This window comes from Nymphalis io, chromosome 3 (assembly GCF_905147045.1).
Source record: "Nymphalis io chromosome 3, ilAglIoxx1.1, whole genome shotgun sequence".
Lineage (NCBI taxonomy): Eukaryota > Metazoa > Arthropoda > Insecta > Lepidoptera > Nymphalidae > Nymphalis > Nymphalis io.
In genome coordinates, this window is record NC_065890.1 from 13481850 (window position 1) to 13508050 (window position 26201).

At 33.0% G+C, this 26201-nt stretch overlaps 4 protein-coding genes across 8 annotated transcripts in view; 2 read left to right on the forward strand and 2 right to left on the reverse strand.

Moving 5' to 3' along the window:
• Positions 1 to 135: 135 nt before the first annotated feature.
• LOC126781226 (phospholipase A2 group XV-like) lies at positions 136 to 5890 on the reverse strand. Of its 3 annotated transcripts, none has more exons than XM_050506115.1 (7): positions 5800 to 5884; positions 5508 to 5709; positions 4384 to 4758; positions 4035 to 4262; positions 2579 to 2750; positions 2004 to 2126; positions 136 to 1610 (listed from the first exon to the last, which is right to left on the reverse strand). In XM_050506115.1, exons 2-7 carry the CDS (start codon positions 5590 to 5592, stop codon positions 1376 to 1378), a joined length of 1218 nt encoding a protein of 405 aa, XP_050362072.1. In that variant the 5' UTR covers positions 5593 to 5709; positions 5800 to 5884; the 3' UTR covers positions 136 to 1375. The 3 variants fall into 3 exon arrangements, with proteins under 3 accessions (XP_050362072.1, XP_050362071.1, XP_050362070.1); XM_050506114.1 differs by having other exon boundaries at positions 5785 to 5884; XM_050506113.1 differs by having other exon boundaries at positions 5508 to 5890.
• Positions 5891 to 6365: 475 nt separating this feature from the next.
• On the forward strand, positions 6366 to 12673 carry LOC126781250 (uncharacterized). Its single transcript, XM_050506143.1, has 6 exons — positions 6366 to 6894; positions 6965 to 7079; positions 7163 to 7248; positions 7337 to 7490; positions 9297 to 9421; positions 9729 to 12673. The coding sequence occupies exons 1-6, from the start codon at positions 6883 to 6885 to the stop codon at positions 9858 to 9860; spliced, it is 624 nt and encodes a 207-aa protein (XP_050362100.1). The 5' UTR covers positions 6366 to 6882; the 3' UTR covers positions 9861 to 12673.
• Positions 12674 to 12933: 260 nt separating this feature from the next.
• Positions 12934 to 23197, reverse strand: LOC126781196 (cilia- and flagella-associated protein 43). The gene is made up of 31 exons (XM_050506052.1): positions 23133 to 23197; positions 22522 to 22685; positions 22352 to 22450; positions 22073 to 22235; positions 21598 to 21808; positions 21376 to 21504; positions 20745 to 20932; positions 20575 to 20677; positions 20243 to 20494; positions 20008 to 20143; positions 19766 to 19929; positions 18621 to 18774; positions 18291 to 18512; positions 17958 to 18169; positions 17521 to 17667; positions 17208 to 17365; positions 16894 to 17113; positions 16684 to 16804; positions 16484 to 16602; positions 16155 to 16322; positions 15804 to 15977; positions 15608 to 15735; positions 15307 to 15501; positions 15054 to 15179; positions 14872 to 14977; positions 14638 to 14796; positions 14363 to 14476; positions 13830 to 13973; positions 13603 to 13755; positions 13384 to 13520; positions 12934 to 13316 (listed from the first exon to the last, which is right to left on the reverse strand). The coding sequence occupies exons 1-31, from the start codon at positions 23195 to 23197 to the stop codon at positions 13175 to 13177; spliced, it is 4773 nt and encodes a 1590-aa protein (XP_050362009.1). The 3' UTR covers positions 12934 to 13174.
• A 1189-nt stretch (positions 23198 to 24386) lies between these two features.
• Positions 24387 to 26201, forward strand: part of LOC126781193 (transmembrane protein KIAA1109 homolog) — a 28893-nt gene continuing 27078 nt past the window's right edge. For all 3 annotated transcript variants that reach the window (XM_050506035.1, XM_050506036.1, XM_050506037.1), the window contains exons 1-3: positions 24387 to 24520; positions 24609 to 24832; positions 25982 to 26125. In XM_050506035.1, coding sequence (XP_050361992.1) covers positions 24519 to 24520; positions 24609 to 24832; positions 25982 to 26125 — 370 coding nt within the window. In that variant the 5' untranslated portion in view covers positions 24387 to 24518. The remainder of the gene's footprint in view (positions 24521 to 24608; positions 24833 to 25981; positions 26126 to 26201) is intronic.

Genomic DNA, 26201 nt, shown 5'->3' on the forward strand with positions numbered 1-26201 from the left:
CTAACACATTTCAAATCGATGAACAAATGTAAATAATTATACCTATGTTTATTTCAACAGAAATATTAAATAAATATTTATACGTAATATTTAAATCACAAAATATATTAATCAATAATAAGAGAGGCTCGTTTTTTCTACATTTAACGATATTAATTATATTCATAAATATAATAATATCTTTAATTTGATCAATGCATTGGGAATTTACATTATATCACAGCCATAAAGCTAAGGTAAATAATCGAAATTTATATATTATATATACATAATATTTTCGGTCATTTGATAAAATGTAAGTTTTTAACAGATGCATAAATGTTTTGAGCTGGTTAATGAGTATTTTATTCTATAAATAACCCATGTTACAGGGTTCCATAATTATTTAACAAACTGACAAACATTACATATACTGATTTACATGAAAATATATTTTTAGGCATCATAACAATGAGTCTTAAATTCATCAAATTAAAGAAAACAAAACTTCTGATATGAATAATTGATTATCTTGGACAACCAACAAATATTTCAGAAAAAAATAATTATCAATGATATTTATATTTGCATATTTCTTTTTTTTATTTATTTCAGTATTTAAAATAACATCACATAAAATATTTATTTTTTTTATTATAAAAAAAACATATTGCACCGTGTGTAATTAATTCTAAAATAAACTAATACTACAAAGCAGACAACTGAAATAATTACATTATTTCATTTACTAAGACTTATAAATATATTCTTGGCAAGTTTATAAGTAATAAATCTTATCGAAAAGCGATATATGTATACAATACTAGTCTTTTTTATCTTTAAAATTAAAATCATCACATAAAATATCTAATATTCACACTGATATGATTTCAAATTGCATTTAATGGAATTTGAGGTTATCTAGCACTTTGGTAGATGATGAGATAAAAATTAATACATTTATATTTCAAATACTAGAGAGCTTAAGATCATTTTTTACTACTCATTCATAAAAAAAATGTTTAGGCATATTTGCAACTAACATTACGGTAGTCTAAGATCTAAGCGATTTAATTTACTAAGAAATACCCTTACAATTTATCACTGGAGTAAAAATATTTAATTTTTGGAGATATTACCTAACACCATATTTCGTAAATCTAATTTATATTTTGAATAATTTCAACTACTACCAAACTAACTGACCACCGAACTGCACGCAAACGTGACACACATTTGCACGCAGCATGTCTAAATTTATCAGACGAGACGTGAAAACTTAATTCTACAGTAAAATAAATCACTCAACCGGCACTATGTACTTAATTTTCATGTACAACGAATATACCTATTTCACAATCGCGTTCATAGCACGCTGCGACACAGGGGGGCGCGATCAGGGCGCGGGGCCGCCCAGCACGGCGGCGAGGTAGTGCGCGACGCGCGGGTCCCGCAGGATGCGCAGGTGCTCGGCGCCGCTGAGCGCGAGGCTCCTCAGCGGGTGCGCGTGCGCGCGCAGCCCGCGCCAGCGCTCGCACGCGCTCAGCGAGCGCAGGTTGACGGTGCCGTCGCCGTCGCCGCCCACCAGCGTCGGCGAGCCGTCCAGCCACGAGCCCGGCTTGTACACCAGCCTGCAACACGCGCTCGGTCAACCGCTCGCCCGTTACCATGACCCGTTGAACGTTACGATAAACAACGAGTCGAATTACGGACATTTAATAGTCGTCGTCTTTCACTCGATGCGATAAATAATTTGTAGTTTAAGGAATAAATATTACGGAGTCAAAAGTCAAAAGCATCATTACACGTTCGAGATAAGTAGTAAGATTAAATAGTGACATTGTTGTAAGTCATTTAGTTTGAGTACAATAGATTAACCCATCAAGTGATAAGACATTAAGGGATAACTTTTATATTACCTATATATTTTTTCATTCAATTCTAACACCACAAGCGTCCCGCTTACAAAGCCCAGCCAAGAAGTAATATCTCTTGTGCCTGTAAGGACAGTGCCCCCCCCCTACCTCTCGACGGTGGAGATGTTGTACCCGTAGATACAGTGCAGCTCGACGCCAGGCGCGCTGAAGTCCCGCGAGAACTTCTCGGTGTCGCGCCACATTTCCCACGCATTCGGCAGCTCCATGTCGCTGTGACAACATCAATGCATTCAACTATACATTCTATATACTTGTAATCATCATCCTTTGGGGCTTATTCCGCCACGCCGTTCCAATGCGGGTTGGTGGATATACTTGTGGCAGAATAACAATGAAATTAGACATGCAGGTCCTCACAATGTTTTCCTTACAGCCGAGCACGGGACCACTAGACCACCTCTGCTGGTTATGTTTCTTTTTTTTTAAAGAAATTAACTTACAATTAGGTGATTCCTTTATCCATACAACAGCATTGTTAAAAAAAAAGAAGCACGCTTTTTTAAAACTGCCATTTGCGGTTAGAACAGGATTATATTATTTTTGGCTAGGTGGGGCCACTAGACCGATGTCTTATAGGCCTAGACCTACATCCGGGGTTGTGTTTTCCTTAATACAACAGTTTTAGCAATATATTGTCATTTGTACATAATATAAATACTCACGTGAATAATTTCTGGAGATCGTTAATGGTATAGTTGAATTTATCAGTCTGCACGAGGATTTCGGACGGTTTCCAGAAGTTGGGAGAAGGCAGAAGCCAGGCGAGGGAGGGACAAGTGATCTGTTCAGTGCGCAATGTACTCTCGCTCAACATTAACGAGCCTAGGTCATCGCCTGGAAACAATATTATAATTCAATCAAGTTATTTGTTTCAAGTACTAACTTAAAACAGACAAATAAAAATATAAAAAAAACAAATAGAATGTTGATTGTCATTAGTTATTATGATTTCGGATGCTATGTAGCGATAAGGCTGCTAAAGTCTATGCTAATTAGATTATATCCATGTTTTATGTAATTTTTTAATCTTTGTGGTGAAAAATAAAGTATATTCTGTCTAATTGGATTAAATACGTTTCGAAGTATTTAGTGTCAAGTTAGTCGATGAAGGAGTAAAGATAAACTTTAGATTTACATATTCAATGAGTCTTGCTAGTAATAAGTCCGCTATATTATGTACAACTAACAGTTCTTGATTAAAATAATAATAATGTCCTCCAGACCGATTTCGGCTGCGGCGGCCAATCTCAAGAGAGATTAGCCAACTACGCAGGAGATATTATAGTGCACAAGTGTGCAAACACAGGTACACTCTCTATTCCCTAACTCTCAAATTCCGACACGACCGGAAAGAGTTCAGGCGCAGGACCAACGGCTTTACGTGCTTTCCGAGGCACGGGAGTGTACACACTTCCTACTTCCAGACTCCGGGCTGCTACTGAGGATTTTCTGACAGAAAAACCCAATAACTTTTTATTGGCCCGGATCTGCGGCCTTACATCAAGCCACTAGACCAACTAGTTGAATTATATATATATATATATATATATATATATATATATATTTATATATATATATTTTATACTAATATTACTCCAAAGTACCGCGACTCAATACTATTTATAATAGATTATTTAAGATCACGACCAATGATATGGAGTCAATACAATTTCAAAAAAAAAATAATATGCTTATTCCTCTTGTTTTTTTCGAATTGGCAGCCCCCTTAAGGGCTTAAACAGAATACGCGTGTCCGCGCGTTCTCGCTTCCTGTAAGGGCGAACCTCGGCTTAGGACACCTTCGATGCTTGGAAAAAGGGAGCTCGACCTCGCCGGCGCGGTCGATGTTTTTCCCTTGTGGTTGGAATGGAATGGTATAGGTAATTATACCATGTATTGTTATGTTTTTTCCTGTTAGTTTGTTTTGTTTAATAATCTTTTCTTTAAGTATTGCCTAGTAGTAGAGTACGAGGTAAATTCTATTGATTAATGGGTTTTGGTTTTCCTTTAATACTTACTCATAATGCTTAGTCATGCTTGACATTCTTATGTACTAAGCTATGTAATTAATAAATAAACACGTACAAAATCTAAGTTCATATAATATTTATGACATACCTATTGCAAAAACCTTGAGTGCCTTCATTGCACCTCCCCAGGGTGTAGACAGAGATATCATCCGCCTAATGTACTGATCTTTCCAGGCCTGAGTTTGCAGCCTTAGGAAATGTAGAGCCATGGAGCCACCCATGCTATGCACTATGAATGTCACTGCTGACTTATTGTTCATCGCATAAGTTTCCTCTACAAGTGATTTTAACTTTATAAAGAACTCTCCATTTTCATCTGGAAATATAATACTTTTGAGTATTATTCATAAACAAGTCTTATAAATTAAAATTATCATAAAAAATTATCATTTTTGCAACTCAAACTTAAAGAATTAAAAATTTTAATAGATACTTACTTGGGGCTTTTCTAAAGTCATATGGAGCCCCTCTCAAGGATACATTTCTCACATACCCTATTTTCACTAGAGAATCTGCAATAGTGTTAAAATATGACCCAGCGGAGTCATGTGATGGGTCCAACCACTCTACAGGCTCTGGGTTACCCCAACCGGGTACTCTAATATCCACACCTGGTGAATTGCGTGTTGTTCGTGTAACATTATCATATTCTAAACGAAGATTGTCAACCCAGCAGTCGATGACAAATGGAACAAGCAATTCGAGATTAAGCCATATGTTGTAGTAATCATCTGAAGTCTTTGCACAAATGTAGTGAACCACATTTGTCTTATTCAACTTAGCTTCTAGTTGACTTCCCCCATCACCTGGTACTGGTAAATAAATATAAGAGTTAAGTAATTGACAGTTATTTCAATTCAATGCTACCTCAGTTATTTATTTTATAATAGTTACTAGCTTTCACCCTCAAATTTGCTTGTGTGTTAGGCTAGAGTTACCCTTATACCCCTGGAAATGTATATATACAAAATTTCATGAGGAGTTAAGGTGCAAATGTGTAACAAACAAACAAACTCATCTTCTCATTTAAAATATTAGTATTCAATATTAATAAAAGTATTGAAATGTATATTACATTTACAAATCATATATCAAACAACTAAGTAATAATTAATTTTATATACTAATTAAAGGATTATAGATAAAAGATTTATTACAAACATGATAATAGTATTAATTACTATATAGAAAAAAACAGTTTTGTAATCCCATGACAGCTTTATTATAGTTATTATATAATACATACTGTAACTATTATAGATAATCATACTACATAATAATTTTGCATTAATTTATATTTTTCTAGAATACACATTACTTTTTTTAGTAAATTAAAAAAAGCCAGGAATAAGTAACATTTTAACTGAATAATAAATGTTATTATTTTAATTTATCAAATAATATCAATAAAAAAATTAAATAACACAATGTATGAAACTAAAAGTACCAAATATTATTAAATGAGTGTCTTATTCAACAACAAAACAAATACTTAAATTGATAATAAAGATAAGCATTTTCTAGAAAAAAGGGTTAACAATGTAATGTAATTAGTACTTACTAAAAATAACCGGCGACAAACCCAAGGAAGTTTTAGACACTAAAAGTGCAACAAAAATTAAAAAGTAGCACTTGTTTTTTGACATATTTGTTATTTTAAATTAAAGAAACAAATATGGAGCACGTCCGTCGTTCGTTATGTATAAACTTTATTTACAATTTCCGCTTTTTTACGCAATATTTATTACAATCAAAGCAGCGATCTGCAATGACGTTATTCGTTACATCGTACGATGTATACAAAAGTCATACAAAATAGAAATAAAATTGATAACAACCACAAGTCTACAAACTTCGAGACAATCAGCTGGAAACTGTGTTTACAAATTACAATAACAAGATTATTTATTTTTATATAAAATTATGGCTGTAAAGGTAATGAACTTATTGATAGAGTGATAATCAGACAAAATACTGTATACGCGTTCCATTCCATTTATATATATAATTTTCGGTATCGAATAAAATTATCGATATCGGCTTATATAATTTTCGCATAAGTTAATACTATTTAGATTTATAAAAATAAATTATTTAATAGAGGTTAAAAATTACTAAATTAAAATACAGGCTTCGTGAATTCAATGAAAGCACGAAGCCTGTAATATTTTTTAAATTAAAAACTTTTAAAGCACAACTACCTTAATGTCAATACGTAAAATGGAATAATAATATTCAATGACATTTCAATTTTCATTTTGAATTTGAAATTTGATTTGATATAAATTGTATCCTTTGTTTATTTTATGTACAAGCATGAGACCTTCTTTTAACAAGTATAATTCAGTATTTCAACAGAAAGGATACAAAGTTAAATCTTGTACATTTAACTTGTTAATATTTTACTTAAATACTATTGTAAATAATAATAAACCTTTACGACATTTACTGTTGCTAATTCCGCTTAAACACAATGCGCACTTAAGCAGAAAGAAAAAATAAAACAAAATATGGAGCAATTTTATAACAACTATAATATAAGCAAAGCAAATCAACTACCAATGTAATAAAGAATTTAGTGTTTTACTATCAATACGACATAATAATTAAAAAACAAAATGATACCTATTATATTTTTAGTTTGAAAGGTCTAAAACATGTATTATCATGAGATTTTGTTCTTTTAAATAATTTTATCTAAAATATATTTTAAGCTAACAACACCTATTTGTCTGGCAGATAGCGCAGGCGCGATGGTTTCAAAATAAAAGTCACAAAAATGAAAGGAAAAGGATAGCTTTATACTTTTTTTAAGCTTACCATATTTTTATTAGATTTACATAGAACATTTCTGAGATAAAAAAGTAAAATGTTAGGCGATAAATTTAATAGGGGATCAAAAAGAGGCGTTATTCGCCTTCTTGGTAAAAATTGAAATGTTTCTGCAGGTTTGTGAAATTTAAATGCAAAATCAATATTTTACTGAGTATGAAAATAATTTGTTAAATATGTTTCCAGGGTCGCATTATAATTGTTTGGTTATCTTGGCTTATTGGAGGAATTTGCGGTGTTGTTATTCTGTTGATAATTGTATGCTACTGCCGCCTAATGCCGCGACACCAGAAATCATTCGGTAAGTTTGATTCAGCGATATTTTTATTCCTTGTACATAATGTATTTTATGCTGTTTTTCATATGATTAAAATATTATTTTAGATGAGCAATATCTCAAAGAACATTACACCATTAAAGAAGGACATGGCTATACAAGTCAGGAAAACTATAGGATTAAACACACTGAGGTAACTTTATGCAACAAATGTTGGTATAGTTGAGCATGTAAAAATAACATATTTAAATTACTTATAACATACTTTTATTTGATTTCAGGTGCAAGTTCAGAGGCATGCACGGCCTGCAAGCTATGCAGGGGATGCTGAGTGCAGACGGCAGAGGGAACCCTCACGAGCACCTACACACTGCTATGTTAATCGGGTACCAGATACACCACGGGATAATGCTGTACAATATGCTTCTAGTGGCAGTGAGTGTGATACAATATTTTGACCAAAAGCATGTGATTTTACTTCAAATTTTTTAACATTTACTCTAAACTAAATTCACAGTACTTAATTTAATTTAAATTCAGAACATTAGGCCATATACAGGATATTAATTATCCCTCTGAGTTTCTTCGCAGATTCTTCTCAGGGCTGGGTGTTTCTTTTTCGAACCAGTGGTAGTTACTAGTTTGTTTCTAGTTATCATTCAATGCTGAATAAATTATTTTGATTTTGTTATCTTCAATTAACTTACCAGAAAAATATAGTTGTAAAGCAAATAATATTTCTGATATTCTTATTATTTATAATATATGTATAGGTTTTATTAAATATTATAATAGGTAGGTAGATGGGCAAATGGGCTACCTGATCGGTGACCATGACCATTTAATTGCACTACAAACCTTGGAAACTAATATGTTATATTCCTTGTTCCTGTACACTGGCTGTGGCTGTTACTCTGGCTTTCTCACCCTTCAAACCAGAACACAACAACACTAAATACAGCTGTTTGGTACAATATCTGATAAGTGGGTGGTACCTACCCAGAAAGTCTTGCACAAAGCCACTCTCACACACACACACACTAACAAAAATACACTCTCAGTGTATTGAGAGTATTCAGTGAGCCTTTACAAAACATCTTGCTTTTCATGAAAATAATTTTTCGCACAGACAGTTATACAAAGAATGTTTGGCAAATTTTAATATGATTTCTCTTCGGAGTAGGTGTGAATTGTTGAAACGTAAATTTCTACACAGTACTATTAACTATAAATTAACCAACTCAGAATTAATTGAGAGAATACTGATATCAGTTCTATCTAGTGCACACAGAAGTACTCACACCCACAATAATGTGTAATAAATATAACAATATTGTTAAATCATTTCTGGATATTGACATTTTTTATGACTCTCCCTCAATCTTTAGAAATAACTTACTTAATTATTATAAAATGCATGATTGGTTTTAATAATTTTTAATTATGATTTCACTGTTTGATTTTTTATTATAACAATGACATTATTTATTATTTAATTTTGACATTTTTAAAAATTACTGATGATTTTTTGTTACTTTTAATTTGAATTTTATTAGATTGCATCTGAAAGTGCTATGTAGACTTGTAATTGACATGCATATTAGATATACTATTATTGTTTTATAAATTAATTTTTTCAATGATTTATATGTATGTTGTAAGTGTGCTATTATAAATAAATCAATAAATAAATAAATAAAAGCCCTACCATCAAATAAAAATGGTCTTTAATACATTCAGAATTGACGAGCTGGTTGGCGTAGTTGGTAGATACTTGCCTTTCACGCCGAAGGTTGTGGGTTCGATTCCCACCCAGGACAGACATTTGTGTGCATGAACATGTCTGTTTGTCCTGAGTCTGGGTGTAATTATCTATATAAGTATGTATTTACAAAAGAAAAGTAGTATATCAGTTGTCTGGTTTCCATAGCACAAGCTTTGTATAAGCTTAATTTGGGATCAGATGGCCGTGTGTGAAAAATGTCCCAGGATATTATTAAAAATGTCCCAGGATATTATTCAGAATAGTCATTTATATATAGTATTATAATGTCTAATCACTCTTGAGATTGGCTGCTACGGCCTAAATCGGACTGGAAGACATTATTATTATAGTTAAACACAGAGAGGAAAGATATAGTCAGTTACTATATAACTGTAGACTAAGTAGACAACTTATTTATAAATAAAAATTTATAAATATGCACCTTCTCAACAGTACAATATTTGATATTTGTGCAGTGTTGGATGAGATGGAGGGAGCTGCAAGCATTGACGCTCTAAAGACACGTTCTTTGCCAGCTTTCTTGCGCCCTAAGCCGCGTCCACTCTCCACTGAGGACGATTTGCATCAACTGTATGCTAAGGTAGTATAACTGCCGTGCATTTTGGAAAAATAATACATTACTTACTGTGGAAAAAATAATGATAAACATGTGATCTTAAATTCAACCTTGAGAGTCAAGCAAAATTATTTTTTTGTTTTTTTAATGTTAATTATAACAAATGTGGCTATTTGACCCTAACTCAAGTCAAATCAGCTTGAAGACATTTTTGAGTCATCATTTCATAATATAAATTATATCTGCCCATTTTGCTGTGCTGCCCAATTTTGTCAAAAAGACATCTAATTAGGAACACAACACATTACTTTATATTTAATTTTTTTTTTAGGTAAATTTAAGCAAGAAGTATAAGAACCGCATGCGTAACGAGCACGCCGCTATCATCGCCCTCAGCAAGTCGCACAGCCAGTTCTTCGACGCCGACGCGGTCATCGTCTACGACCAGAGAACTGCACTCTGAATCATCTACGTATGAGACCTCAATATTATTTGTTTTTAAAACATTTTGAGGACTCGGGCTACATCTGCTAAAGTCAGTATTTGTGTAATTTCTTTCCACTATCCGAGACTGTGGTTTTTATTTAATTTAATTAAAATAATAATTACCAAATTGGAAGTAAATAAGATTTGTTATAAAATTAAAAAAGTGATGTAAGAGGACCAAATTTGAGAGTTGAAAAAGACTTCAAGTTAAAGGTACTTCCTGTTAATCGACTTGATTAGAATTATTAGTTAAAATTGAAAAGATTTACATATATGTAACAAAATACTGAGGAGTTAGTAGCATCGCGTTGATGTTTTAACTACATTATTCTTTAAATAGATGTGCTTAGTGTCCAGACAATACTTCAAAGAATTGAATTGTATAGAATAAAGTTAGCGAATTGTCCTTCCACTCATGTTCTTGCTCTCTTATCTTCAATCACTTATAAAGTTCTGTAATTAAACTAAGCATTTCTGTAATTAGTATCCCCTACATCTACATATCAGTTAAGATATTACAATGAATTGTATGCAAATAATATATATGATAACGCACACATAGATGTATTACTGTTATAATCTCAGGACAGAGAATGACATAGACATTACATCATATATAATATGGAATCAAAAAATATTGCACAAATACTATTTAGTACTGATTGGAAATAAAACCTTTTTGATAGTATGTGTGGTTAATAAATAAATAGATAATATGCTGATTTCTGACATGTCACTTCTATTGCATACTCTGTTCTGAGGTAACATTTATTAATTTAATTAAAACTATTGAGACAATCAGTGTGTAAAGTTTTGCGAAAATTTTAAAAATTGGCAAAAGTGTGATTTTTAATCATGTGATATAATTTAATAACGAAATTGTGGCCTAATTCGAATGTTTTATAAGATTTTCATGTATAATCGCGTACAATCGTGTCGACGTTATTGTAAAAATGTCAATAACTTATTATACCACCTGATATTTATTTATTTATTTATTATGGATCTCCAACAAAGGATACACACTTACGAGCACATTACATGGTGAAATATGTGTGCACCTTCAATTTTCAATCTTCAAGGAGACCACAGCACGCGAATATTTATGACCTTCGTCTAAATTATGTTTCACTAATCGAATATCAGGATTTTTCTTAATCATTTCCGTCTCATCACAGACACATCCTAAACGCCTGCGCATTTTTATTACCATCAATTATTTAAATTTAAATAGCGCATCTTACTACCAATATGAGATGACTTTTGCAAGGTAATCTATTTATTCTGAGACGAGGTATATATGTTGAGGGTACTTTTATAGTTTTAACAGGTATATAATCATCATATTCAACCCACATTAATCCACTGCTGGACATAGGCCAATTCTTCCGGTCCTGTGCTAATCGCATCCATTGAGCACCCGCTATTTTTCTAAAATCGTACTACCATCGGGCGGGTGGTCACTCTGGTCTTTTTGCTTCTCTAAGCCACCACTCCGAGACGACTTTAGTCTATAATACGTTTTTAATATAAGAACTAAAATAAAAAAACTTATATAACTATATAAGAACCAAAATAGAAATATTGGCTGTTTTGTATGTTAATGGATCCCGGTTATTATCAGGTGGTCTAATAGGACACGCTACGAAATTTTATCGCTGATAAAAAATCAGCGAGTGATTATTATCGAATCTTGTAATTTTATTATATATATATATCAATTTCTAGTGTTATATATAATAAAACTAAATGTCGATTTTAACATTTCATACAATAATAGATTTATGCCGTAGGTAGATGAATTTGTAAGCTGATTTTATAAAGGTTTTCGGTATTCTGATCTCGGTCAGTGTTGCTAGTGTCGAATTTTGATTATATAATAATTTTATTAGTGCTTAGTTAAATATTAAATGTTGCCATGTTGAAATAGTCTGTACGCGATTGTACTTCTATATGCGTCCCTTTTAAATTAGTATTATTGTAGGGCTAATTAATTAGTAGATACGTGCAGTCTATTAATATATACATACTTGTATAGATTTTTTATAACATAGTTTATAATCGTTGATGTCTTTTAATGGAACTTTTATAACCGTGTGAGCTAATGGCGAAACATTGAACGGTCGCGTTAGGATAACTCTCATTAATGTTTCTTAAATGTTTGACATTTAAAGCAGACAATGTTCTTCACGTACAGGCTAATGGAAGTAAATAAGGAAATCACTGTCGTAATAATTATTTTTAAGCGTTCTACATCAACGACAAGTGTCAACTATATTATTAATATTTCGGTTACAATTTTTTTTTATTATTATAGAGGAATACTCTACAATACTCTACATGTTTCGATATTCCTGGAGTGAATTATTTGTGAGCATTGTTTAAACATTCCCTATTCTGTCATTGATTACATAAAGAAAACAGTATTGTTTAAAAAGTACGCTAAACAACATTTTAGGTAAAGCTGTTAATTATCAAAAAAACTGTAATTAACTGCGCACTAATGAGGCATTGTGTGTTAAATTCTGAGATTATATTGTATTTACTTTATTTACTTACTGCATGCCTTTGTCTAAGATTGATCCAAAACAACGTTCGTCGTTCATTCTTGATGCTCAATGTGAACTAAATGTATTGTGTACGCTCAATGCGACAGCCAGATGAAAACTCAAATATAAAGCTCAAATTATTTAATAGTTTGGTTCAGCAATTAGACGTGCATAAACGCATGAATTTTCAATATATACTTGTTTTTTTTTTGTAATTGAAAATAAATGTTTATGAATTCAATTTTTTTTTATTGTACTCTATATAGTAACCTAAAATGAAACACAGAAAATAAAATACATAATCTGTAACCGCACTAACATATCCAATAATGTACAGACTACTGTTAAATGTATACAGCTTAAAAATATTTTTAATAATTAAAATAAATTTCAATGCAAATAAAAATATAAGTGTCAGTGAAAATATTATTAGTGCAAGAACACACCTCCATCTCACATCAATCTTATAATTAAAAAGTCAAATTCTTCTCTTCTCCAGTATTTGATACGCATTATGCGTGCTTCTAATTCGAACCAAGAACATCATGCCTGGTCGTGGATTGCTTATTATTTTGATACATGCGCGTTATTATAGTTAAGGTGTAAAACGACACACACGACGAACCGCTTTATCAAGAATATTTTTTCAGGGTGAAGTAAAGTAAAAGTTCGCTGGGAAATTGTGACACAAATTCTGGGGCCCACTTAATAGGGAAATTATTGATATGTCAAACTTTTAGTTCTAATTAATGGTACGGAAGCTAGCGAGCGTGGGGTACGTCTTCAGTCGCAGCAACTCGAGTTCAGTCTGCAGCAGTACGATGCGCGTGTGGTTACTCTGCACCTCGCGGACCAGCTTGCTGCGCATCACCAGCGTCTCCATACTGTCGTAAAAGCATATCTAGGTAAATATTATTCTTCTAAATGAATGATAACAAAATTATTACTTACCGTTTTTTGAAAATGCGTCGAATTCGAATTGGTTCTAAAGGATCCTCGTTAAGTTTCTTCTCTGAAACTTTCACATTTAGGGAAACGATTGATTTCTCCAAATGCTGAGCTTGAGCATCTAGTGCACTAATTTTCACCTAAATGAAAATTGTTTTCAGGAATTGAAAAAATTAAAGATTTAAAATAATTTATTATTAAGGAAATATGCTCATAAGGTACCTCTATTTCTTCAACTTTGCGTATTTGCTCATTGATTATTTTATTAACAGACGTTTTTGATGCTTCAATTTCTTTTTCCATACGCACATAGTCCTGTTCATCTGTATAACCTAGCTCCAGGTTTTTTAGATAATTTTGAAGTTCTTTAGGTACCTAAGACATTTAAAAACAGAAGTGATGAACTAATAATATTTTAATAGCTATATAATTAATCTATCCTATTTTACCTTGAGTCGTTGATAAGACTGAAGCTCTTGTTCCATATGGCGCAATTTCATTTTCATCTGTGCGTGTTCCCATTCTTTTGACAAAATTCCTTTACGAAACTCTATCTGCTTTTTCATCATTTTCAACTTCCAATCGCCAACTTTCTAAATATTAGAATAATGTCTGATGTGATTGATACTTTTGACTTGATTTTATATATACTGTTATGTACTGGTGGTAGAGCTTTGTGCAACCTCGTCTGGGTAGGTACCACCCACTCATCAGATATTCTACCGCAAAACAGCAGTAATTGGTATTGTTGTGTTCCGGTTTGAAGGGTGAGTGAGCCAGTGTAATTACAGGCACAAGGGATATAACATCTTAGTTCCCAAGGTTGGTGGCGCATTGGTGATGTAAGCGATGTTTAACATTTCTTACAATGCCAATGTCTAAGGGCGTTTGGTGACCACTTACCATCAGGTGGCCCATATGCTCGTCCGCCGTCCTATTCTATAAGCAATATATATATATATTTTAAAATACATTCGCTTACCAAAATAACATCGTTAACTTTCTCGATCTCATCTCGAGGTATAAGAGTAGCATCCTCGAAATCTTCAATGTGACCCGTCGTGATTATTTCAACTTGTCCCGCCGGTAATACCAACTGTTATTTTTAATACATATAAAAATATTTCACACATCTCTTTCGATAATGAGCTCACGTGCCTTAATCTCCTAAGTTTAATCGTCGAGTAAAGATTAAAGCCCGAGAACTCCGAATGAATACTAATCAGATCGAATAGGAGCTACCCGAGACGCGTTCACCTGTATGGTGTAGTTCCTAGCCGCCAGCTCGGCCGAGTGGCGGTGCTGCGCCACGTTGTCGGCCACGCGCGCGAGTCGCAGACGCCGCGCCGCGCTCGCCGCGCGCCACGCCGCCGCCGCCGCCTCCACGCACGACATCTCCTGCGCCACCGCGCGCATCTGAGACGCACCACGCTCATACTTACTTTGGTATTCATTATTATATGGGCTATTTTTATTTATATGTTTACGTACGCGTATTTCGTTCTCGATTTTAGTTCGACGGAGTTTGCACATCGTCGTCCAGAGACCTTCGTCCATTACCGGCGGCATGTTGCTTATCTGATCCAACTGCTCGACACTAGTTATTGATGATCACTTTAGAATCAAATGGTACTCGAAAAATAAAATATTTTTCTATATACATGTTTACCAACCCTTTGAAAAATTCGACGCAGTCTACATGTAAAAGTGGAGGACGGATTCCGGTTAGTACAGCGCTTGCTAAATCGTAGAGTACGACTGATATCATTGTCGCACGTTGGTGCCATTTAGGCCGCTTTCTAAAGAAATTAAATACAGATTATTAATTATTAATAGAGTATTTAATTGATTTTATTAATCTTACGATATAAATCTTTCGCCCATTTAAGTGGTAATTTTTTAAGTATAATTTAGATAAAATCCTACTTAAAAAATTTGTAGCACTGGTCAACGATAATAGGTGAGAGGTCAGCAAAGTGATTCTTAAAGGTGCGATCTAGGTATTTGTCTTTTTGCGAGAGAGCGTCGTATGCAGCCTGACATTCTTCGCTTTGTTCTTGGATCAAATGTAATTCTCGCTGTAGTACTTCTACTTCATCTTCATACTTTTTTATATCGCTTCTGAAACGTCGTTAAATAAAAAAAAATATTAAATGTATGTATGTATTATTTTTATATAAGGTATAAGAAAAATATACACATTTCACAAAATCAACCAAGAAATTACCTCATTTCTTCTAATTTTTCAGCCATCTCGACACGATCTAAATTGGTTCTACGTAATCTCATAAGATTTAAGTTTTCTTGCCCAATAACTGAGTCAACTCTTAATTTCGTTAACCACGTTTCCTTTACCTATAAAGATGCTTATTAAAGTAGCGATCGAGGCATAAAAATAGCACACATTTATTTATTTTGCTTACTTTTTGATTGAACTTTACAATTCCTTCATTAAGTATTTGCGATAGCTTGGCATATTCCGCGTGAAGCATTTTCCTGTACTTATCTCGTTCCTCGTTTCTAAATGCAACTTTTGCTTCATAATCAAAAACCAATCGCAAGTCATCTTCATTAAAGTGTTCTGGATCTTTCTCCAACTATGTACATATAATATTCAATTTTATGTAAAATCGTTTCTTCCTATTAACCTAATTAAGTAGTTTCTTATCTTCATTGTAGTAAATATGTTCCAATTCCGAGTCATGATTTTCATTAAATAAGTATACCTATGTAAACCAATATAAAATAGATTAATATATTCGAAAGCCACTGACCATGCAGAGTGGCATAGGAATGGGTTTCTTGATCTCCTCATGCCAGAGTTTTTCGAGTACACCGTCCATCATATACATGAGTGCTCGCTCGCGAAAATCGTCTGGTGGTCGTGGTTCCGGCGGCGGAATCACCACCTGGCTTGGGCTGATGTACGGCTCGATACTGCACTAAAAAGAAAACGATTATCTTGACTCGGAGAGTTCTACTTACTATTTAAAAAAGTGATATTATTCGAAAGTTCTTTAAAAATAACTGCTAATAATAAGCTATAAACTATAAATAAACTAATAATCAGTTATTTAGAAACATTTTATAAATATGACCATACTTCCTCGGGATCCACTTTGATAAGTCTGTGTGGTCGTTCTTCCTGTCGCCACTCGGGGTCGCGGATTTGTATGGTCAAATGATGAAAACTTCCACGTAGGTCAGATAGCTTATTTAGTTCTGTTAACGAATAATATTACCTATTAATGACCGATTGAAATTAGATTTTTTAGTATCTATTAAATTAGTTCGGATGTTCACCATCAATTATAAAACGAAGACGTGCATTCCTTTCTTCTACGAGGCCAATCTCGCGCTTCTTTTGATTCATTAACTCGTCGAATTCTTTGTTGAACCACAGTCGCATATTTTGAACGTTTAACTAGTTAAAGAAATACATTTATTAATTAGAAAAAGCAATATAAAGCAATCCAAAAATCATTACGAACAAATAACTATTTATTGTAATACTTTAACAATATGCTGCAGCCAGTTCATATGTAGAAAGCTGTAGGCTAGTGTTTGAGGTATCATAAAGCTTGGTATCTGGATAAAGCGGTGTGCGTTCGAGCCGGAGAGGACATAAGGTTCACCCTCTACTGACTCATCGGGTTCCACAATATCTGCAATCATCTGGCTCTCAGTACTCTTACGACCTTCTTTCACCGATAGCATTGACTGAGGACCTATTCTGATTTGGACAAAAGGAAATGTTTTTGGAGAAACGAATAGTGGATATTAATTAGATTATATTATTTTGTGATATTAAAAAGTTCAACAATTACTGTGTTTGATTTTCTTCTAGGCTCAATTTCTCAATTTGTTCTTCCCATGGTCGAAACAAGTTCGCATCGCATTCCATCTCAATGCTACGTAATGCTTCGATTTGTTGTAACTCGGGCCACTTATCTCGTTGGGTTGGAAGTACTGCATAGTTCTCTACCTGTGATTCGTTTCGTTTTTTAATATGTAAAATATAATTTTAACTCGAATAAATTGTAAATATTTAGTTAAGAATTTTAAGTATAGAAACTGTTAATTAAACTTAGAAAGAGTATCCCTTTGGTTATTATTTTTATATTAAAAAAGGAGATGTACTTGATAATGGCTGAATATGGCGAATAGCTTGACTCTCGGAGTTAGCATGGTATCCCAACATTGTGACTTGATCCACGCTGTCACTTTATCCTGTGCATGAATACGTGCTTCTGTTTCCAGACGAATTTGTTCGCGTTCTTTTTCTGCCTGTATCCATTTTTTAAGGAATTATAATTATCTTTTATTAAGCTGCCCAATTAAACTTTTTGAACGGGTAATTTTTTTTTGTTACTATTAGTCTATTGTCTTTGTTTATTCAGCTATACAAGATTTACCAATTAATTGTCATTGAGTTAACTGACATAGACCCACACGTAGTCTTGTGGAGGACTTTATCAAACGGATCTACTCAAAGCTATTAAGATGAGATCATAGACATTTTAGTACTTTTCAATGATATGTTATATTCCTGTCAGGGTTCTTTTTTTTAATCTTACCTGTTTTATGCGCTCCTTCTTGTGTTCAAGATGTAAGTTAAACTCGGACAGTGACAGTTGGTGTAGAGGACGTTCCGCTAGATTCTCCTCAAGGAGTTCTACAAGCCGCGACCGTACCGTCTCTAGTGACCGAACCACATCCTCACGCTGCTTCTTGTAATCCATCGCTTCTTCTTTTACTTTTTTGTCTTCTTGCAAATCCAAGTAGTTTTCTATAAATTATAATATAATATATTTAATTTAATTTTTAAGACTAAGTTCAACAAGTACTATAACTTATTATGGATTTTTTGTAACTTGTGTCAATGAAATTAAAAAAAAAAACACACTCACTGTCATTTTCATTGATGATAGTGATAGTATTTGTGTTTTCGTTAAAAATATTGACATCGGGTGGAGTAAGCTGTAGTTCACGCCGTTCTGATCGGTTCTTGCGAAGGAAATGTACCGCAACAGTTTTGTTATTAGCGAGGGAAACAATAAAGCGATTCTCTGCATCTATAATAGCTTGTTTGACACTGGACTCGTAACGATGAGATACTATTAGTTGCAATTCTGTAGAAAAATATATGAGTTATGTACACTGTTCGATAAGTATTATAAACTAAAAGTATCGTTAGGTTGAACAAGGTAAAGTTATAATATTTTTTTAAAAAAAATTACCATATTCCACAAAAACGTTAGGCAACCGAAGTATAACAGTTCCATCAGCGCCATAAGTTAGAAGAGCACCATTGTTATAAAATGCTTGAAAATGTTTTAAATGATGTCCGGTCTCGACCACTGGACCCATTTTCACTGATACCGTTACACCTTTCTGTTAACAGACAGCTAAATGGTATTCAATTTGCTAACTTCCTATTTCCTTAATTTATTAAATATTGTGCCTACTAGTATCGCAAATCGCGAATATCAAGGATATTCTGGATTACAACCTAATAAGATGGTCAACCTTCTCCTCAAAATGGAGAGGAGGCCTTAGCCCAGCAGTGGGACATTAACAGGCTGTTACTGTAAGATGGTCAATAATAGAGGTGACTCGATTGTTATGGACAGTCTAACCAAATGCCATCCAGATCCAGAATTCCACGAAGATAAATAAGATCCATTCAAGGAAGTCAACTGGCACACATTCCAAATCAATGAAGAAGTCATCTAGAGCCTAGGACGTCTGATACAAGCTTTTTTTTTTTTTTATAGAATAGGAAGGCGGACGAGCATATGGGCCACCTGATGGTAAGTGGTCACCAACGCTCTTAGACATTAGCATTGTAAGAAATGTCAACCATCGCTTATATATCCAATGCGCCACCAACCTTGGGAACTAAGATTTTATGTCCCTTGTGCCTGTAATTACACTGGCTCACTCACCCTTCAAACCGGAACACAACAATATCAAGTATTGCTGTTTTGCGGTAGAATATCTGATGAGTGGGTGGTACCTACCCAGACGAGCTTGCACAAAGCCCTACCACCAGTACTACTTTTACCTACCTTTTACCTACTTTTTATACCATATTATTTCTTAATCCTGAAACTTAGATGATAGCCTTATAACAAACACGCAGGCACATTAAAATAACATTGAAACAGATAAGAGATAAAACATACACAAAAGCACGGTTAACATCTGTGGAGATAAAAAAATAAAATAAAAAAATGTATGAATCGTCGTCAAAAAACATGTTTAATAAAACGCCAAAAACATAAATTATTGATAACATTATTGCCATATCATATTCAGGGGATACTTATAACATAAAACAAAACTATTTTACAGTACTGAGATTTTTGAATGACATACTCACGTCACCAGAGAGGTTTAACACATGCATTTGTGAAGACATGTGTGGAACTGCAAGAGCTGTATCACGCGTGTGTAAAGGTATAAGCTGCGCATAGGGACCTGCCATCTTGCCCGCAAATTTATTGTCCTTGCCCGTCACCGCATTTATGCATATTATACGCTCGCCTTTTGTAAAAAAAGGGTTTATTTACAAACGTAATTTTTACTACCAAATTTGATGATAGGATATATAATAGTAGGTACCTATTGCGTATTTATCCGAAAAAAGAACGAGGCTGAATACTCGTATTGATTCTCCTACCTTCATGAGATAACAATCAGCAAGCCCTCGGCCCAACTCTGTGTATCGAATTAAGGTAAGCTTGTAATCTTCTGATAACTGTTAAACAAAATTGATGTAGGTACGTTATTAAGTATGTAATTACTTTGGTATTAACTTTAATACCAAATAATACCATTTAATACCATATAAGCTTACCTTCAGAATAAATATATGACCTGCTGACATAGCAGCGGCAACTAATTCCCTTCCCGTCCTTGAAAATACAACTCGTGAAACGATCTGATGTGTTAAGCACATACTGCCGACCTTCTGTAGACCTTCCTCTGGGTTGAATGTAAAGAGAGCCATCCCGTAATTATGGCCAACTTCACCATAAACTATCAACAATGGATCAACTGGGCTGGTTTCAAAAGATACATCATCTCCCTTTACGTATTTGACAAGTACCTGATAGTTTACATTAAAATTTTTATGTATAAAATAATTAATTTGTATAAACTGAAGTTAAATAGTATTTAAAAACTTACTAATTTCGCAGTTGCTACTTCGTAAACGCAAAGTACACCAACATTATTAATTGTTGCGATGTGAGTATAGCATGGAGCGATCACCTGAATTTTCTTAATATTTCTGCAATAAAATTAAGTATTGAGAAGAAATGAAAAAGGCGATAAACTATCAAAAAAATTATATATACCTTTGTTTAAACGTAAAAAGCTTAACTTCGATCTTCTCCTCTGATTCTCCAGTAATTTTATAAACAAAACCTTTCATTGTCCACATAATAGCGACGTCTGAGGAAGAGTTCGATAACATTCGTACCACTTCATCATCAGACGTGTGCTTCCAAACAACTTGCCATTTAGTTTCAACTTTTTTGAGAGACTATGTAAAGCATAACGACTTATTAGTACTAATAGTAAAACTTGTACCAATATTTATTGACTACCGACTGCCTGTTGTTTCGCTCGTGAATTTGATATAAAAACTTCCCGTGAAAAATCTGGCCTTACTGTTTCTTTTCATATCTATTACCTACTACGCTAAAAATCTGATTTTTACGTCCAAGGCTGGTCTGGGCTTTGATGAATTAGTTGTTAGAAATATATTTACTTGTAAAACGTAGTTAATTGATATCTCTATAAAAGTAATTAAGATATCTAATCAAAGTATATAAGTAAGGTATATACTGGATACCTCTAGTAAATAATACGTATATAATGAATCAGTAGTAATCAATACTAAATAGAAATACTGTTACTGTTAATAATAAATCAGTCAGTAGGTGAGTCTTTTCTTTTAATGTATTGTGTGAATTGATAACATACCCGGATGCACGAATCAGGACCGTAGATCAAAATGCCGTTGCTAAATGAACAAATACAAGGTTTATGAGAGCCATTAAGTTTTTCTGACCACTCCAAATTTGTAACCATACCTATTCCATCAGACAGCAACTAAAATTAAATAAAAAATCATCATATGAAATCGTCTAAAGCAGCGGAAGATTGTAGGCTAATCATATTATTAGTATTACATTTTATACTTACGCTATAGAGATTAGCTTCGTCATCAATGGCATACAATTGTCCTTCATTACTCCAGCACACATTAATGAGCTTAGGATCAGGCACGTCCCACCCTGTCACTTCTTCTTTATTACGCTTAAGCATCAAGCAACGCTTGTAACATTGAGCCACCTCCCAAACGGTCAGGCCATCGCCCCAGCATTGACACAGCAGCATATGTGTACGACTAGCCCTAAAGTATTCTTTATATGATACTATCCGATGTCAAAAGAATATAATAACAATACCATAACCATAAGACAATCCTATTTTTTTTTAAATTAATTAATAGCCGCAAACTGTTTTTTTCATTTTCACACCAGCGGCTTTCACCAGTTGTCTATGTCATTGGTATATAACTATATATAAGCAGTCATCACAGTTTCGCTTGAAATTTTAAAGATCTAAAAAATTACATGACATTGTGTACCTATTTTCTTTAAACAACTTTGCTTACATGTATATCTGACTTCGTCGCACTACCCCCGTAGGAATCGAAACCAATCGCTGAAGAGTTCGCCAACTCCACACTGATATGAGATAGTTGGGAAAACCAGTGAAGGCCGCAATCAAGTCAGACTCCATCATACAAAGGCCTTTGTATCGATTTACGTCGCTATCTGAATTTTAACACCCTTTTTAAATAGATGATTTATTGTTGGAAATGTTTGTTTAAATATGGTTTATGAATATAAAATTAAATTTTAATATAAAACGAATACAGACTATTTTTTACCTTTCAATTCAGCTAATATGTGAAAAACTGGGTAGTTCACAACGAAAATTCGAGGATTTTTCGTTTTTTCAGTAAACGCAAAAAGATGAGACCTGTGACCTAAAATTAAATGATGAGTTAAATAAATAGTTCTTGTATCGATGCCACATACCCATCATATTTTAACCAACCTGCTACAACATCGACGCCATCTCCTTTATTCTGATCATTAGCGATATACACCAACTCAGTATTCGTTTTTAAATTCAAGAAAATTATGTAAATATCATGAGCTACAGCTATGACATCTCTTCCAACAAATGTTATACTACTCAGTTTTTGTGGTATCACCCATCTACATTGATATTTTTTATATTAGTTAATAATATAAATATTATACATAATGGCGACAATGTTAAACATACTAAATATTTACTGTTATTTAAGATTTTGGATCATATAGACAAACCAGAAAACAAAACATAAAGGAGTAATCTATATTTATAAAATCTTAACCTATAAACTCAAAAGGTATGCCAGCCAAAAGAAAATGTTCCAAATGATAAAATCAGCATACTCTACAGCGCGAGTTATGTGTCATAAAAATTGTGTGTATTATACGCTGTTAGGGAAGATTAAGTAGTAATTTTAAGTCCCTTTAAGTTAGATCCAGGCACTGAACATTTGAGGCCCCCCTTAATTATTAAGCAGTTAGAGTAAAATTATATTATTTTCCGCTGGGGCCCTTAGGCTTGTGCCCTGTAAGCTAAAGCATAAATCCGGGACTGGTAATTTTAGATACCTCACGTTGGGTTTATAAGCTTCATCTTGCTGAACGTTAACATCACTTTCAGACGTTGCAACCATAATTATGCTTAAACAAGATATTTACGGAGTAGGCACCTGAATAAAAATACGAAGATACGTCACTATGACGCTCAAATAAACAAAGCAGTTGCATAGCAACAATTAAAAATGGGTATTAAAATTTATTTTATAAGTAACTGATATTAACATTTATGGATACAAATATATAATGGTTACAGTATGAAGTAGTAGCATAATTAAAAAAAAAAAAAACAAAAAAAAGAATTATTGCATTAATATACTTTTGCAACGTTACACGGTAGGTAATTAATTATTTAAAAAGTAAGTAATTATGAGAGACTCACCGGCGCCGAGTATGCGCCGGAATACCCACTTAAAAATCAACGGTATCCGCTTAAACCCGTTAAGCTTTATAAAGACTAAAGACGTCTGCTTGCATGCAATGCCCTCAAAAAATATGGTATACTTTTAGCTAATTAATGTTTTCGCATAACAATCGCTCTCCGAATGAAACGCCGCTTTGAATACAGATGTCTGTGTTAAAAGAAGGGGACTCATTCGGTTTACATAAGTAATGTGTAAATTTTGGATACTTATACAAAATTTAGATTATGATGCTGCCAAGAAATAAAAAATTGCACTACGGGCAGATACATAAAAAAACACGTTTATAATTACGTACAACACGTCTGTGTAAATATATATTATAAAAATTCTGGGAGGAAAATGTTGAATCGAATAAACGGCGTCGGTCAATAAATTTAGTAATATTCAGTTAAAACATTTAGACTTTGGAGAAAAAGTAAAAACACATTTTTAAAACATATTCTCCAAACTCCATCTTATTTTCTCCATTGGTAACCGGAGGACTTTTATCTAGTTTAGTTTTTGCCCAGAGTCGATTCTCTACCATTCGATGAGGAAATCCCCATTGAATATCTGCTAGTATTATTGCCACTGTTCTACTCATTCATAATATATCCAGGAGCTATTTTAAATTTTCGTTTGTATATATTTATTTAAGTCCTTAAAGTAAATTAAATTAAGCTGAGTTTTAGAAACAAGCTATATAATTTATAAGTATACTTAAGCGTGTATTAATGTTGATAAAAATATACATAATAATTTTTCAATATGTCAAAACACAGCTGCTATGAACTAATATTTATGTGTCATGCGCAAAATGAAACGTACGTCATGTAGGCGAGATCTATAGATCTGTCAAAACGGTGTAATTAAGTAAATGCAAATAATATGATAAAGAAACAATAACTGGAAATGTTAACTGTGTACAATTTATTAGAGATTTCAATATATTATAAACGATGTGAAATATCCTAGTAAACTAATTCCCTTAACAATGTGAGTCTATAGTATTGCGTATGCTATTGATGTTTATTATATTATCAATGATGACACATAAAGAGATATTATTGTGGTTCATGTTTAGGAATTACACCGGATCGCTCGATCCGGTGGCGAAGGGATGGAACTTCTCGTCGACGGACTTCGCCGAGATCACCATGGATCGGAATTTCGCAATGTTGCTGGTATCTCTAACATCAGCGATACTATGGATAGTTTATATAACGTACTACAATAGTCGTGTCCTCGGCTACATACTAACAAGATTGATTAATAAATTCTACTTTCAAGATGAGAATTTTAAAATTGGTAAGTTATGATTCACATACATTCATGAGATAAACAATGTTTTGAAGTCAAGTAAGCATATAGCAGTCTGAGTAGTAATAACAGCAATATTAAATTAAGGAACATTTTGTAGCTTAGAATCATATAATACAATAAATGCAAATAATATCTGTTATCAGACTCTGTTTGTTCCATTGTAATCATTAAAGTAAAAGGAATTATCATAGAAAATTTATTGTAAATATAATAATTGTGTCAATATAGAAAGATATGTTTATTATTTTAATTTGATAAAGACAAATATGCTTTAATTTCAATATTATTATCCTTATTGAATTAAATGTCTTGAACATAATAGTTATACAATATAAAAATAATAATAGGGTATAATAAAAATTTAATAGATTACGAGTTATATATTTCTAGCAAATGAATATTAACATTTGTTTTCATAATAATAAGTAAATAATGACATTTTAATTTACTTTTAATTGGTGGTATTTAATCAGTAGATGGTTGCTTTGTTTTCATAAAACAATATATTTCATACAAAATTTGTCATATTCTCCAGTCCTTATGTGATCTATGTGGTACCGTACCACTTTGTATTCATTTTGTTTAATTCCGTTGACACTTCTTTTAATCAAGTGTAGTGTAAAAATATTTAGCTTAAAAAAATAGTGTAAAAACGAATATTCTGACACTTGATAAAGTTACCATATTAAAACTTATCATAACTATGGCCTGGCCTGTAGGCATAGTTGGCAATGGTGTATTATGTATAAAAGTATGTATTATGTATGCATTTATTTCAAATTATATTATACATGTAAATATGTACAATAGTCATCTGTTACCTAATTTTTTTTTTTTTATAGAATAGGAAGGTGGACGAGCATATGGGCCACCTGATGGTAAGTGGTCAACAAACGCCCTTAGACATTGGCATTGTAAGAAATGTCAACCATCGCTTATAGCCAATGCGCCACCAACCTTGGGAACTAAGATTTTATGTCCCTTGTGCCTGTAATTACACACAGGCATTAAGTTGCCTACTGTGAGTAAAATATATAAATGTATATGCAAACTGACATCTTCAAAACTAGTGAAAAATATAATAAAAAAATCGCAATTATTTTGCATTAATAATTTAAAAATCTTTTATTACAGGCTCTTTTACTCTTAATGCTCTCTCTGGCAAAATCATGTTTCGTGATATTGTTTATATAAACTATGATTACACACTTCGCATTCAAGATGGTTACCTGATATTTAGGTGGTGGCGTTCCTATGTTCCAAAAGATGTCGCTGAAGGTATATATTGTATAATAAGATTGATTTTTAAACCTTTGTTTATTTCTTTTTTCTTTAATTGATAAATTGCCCTTGC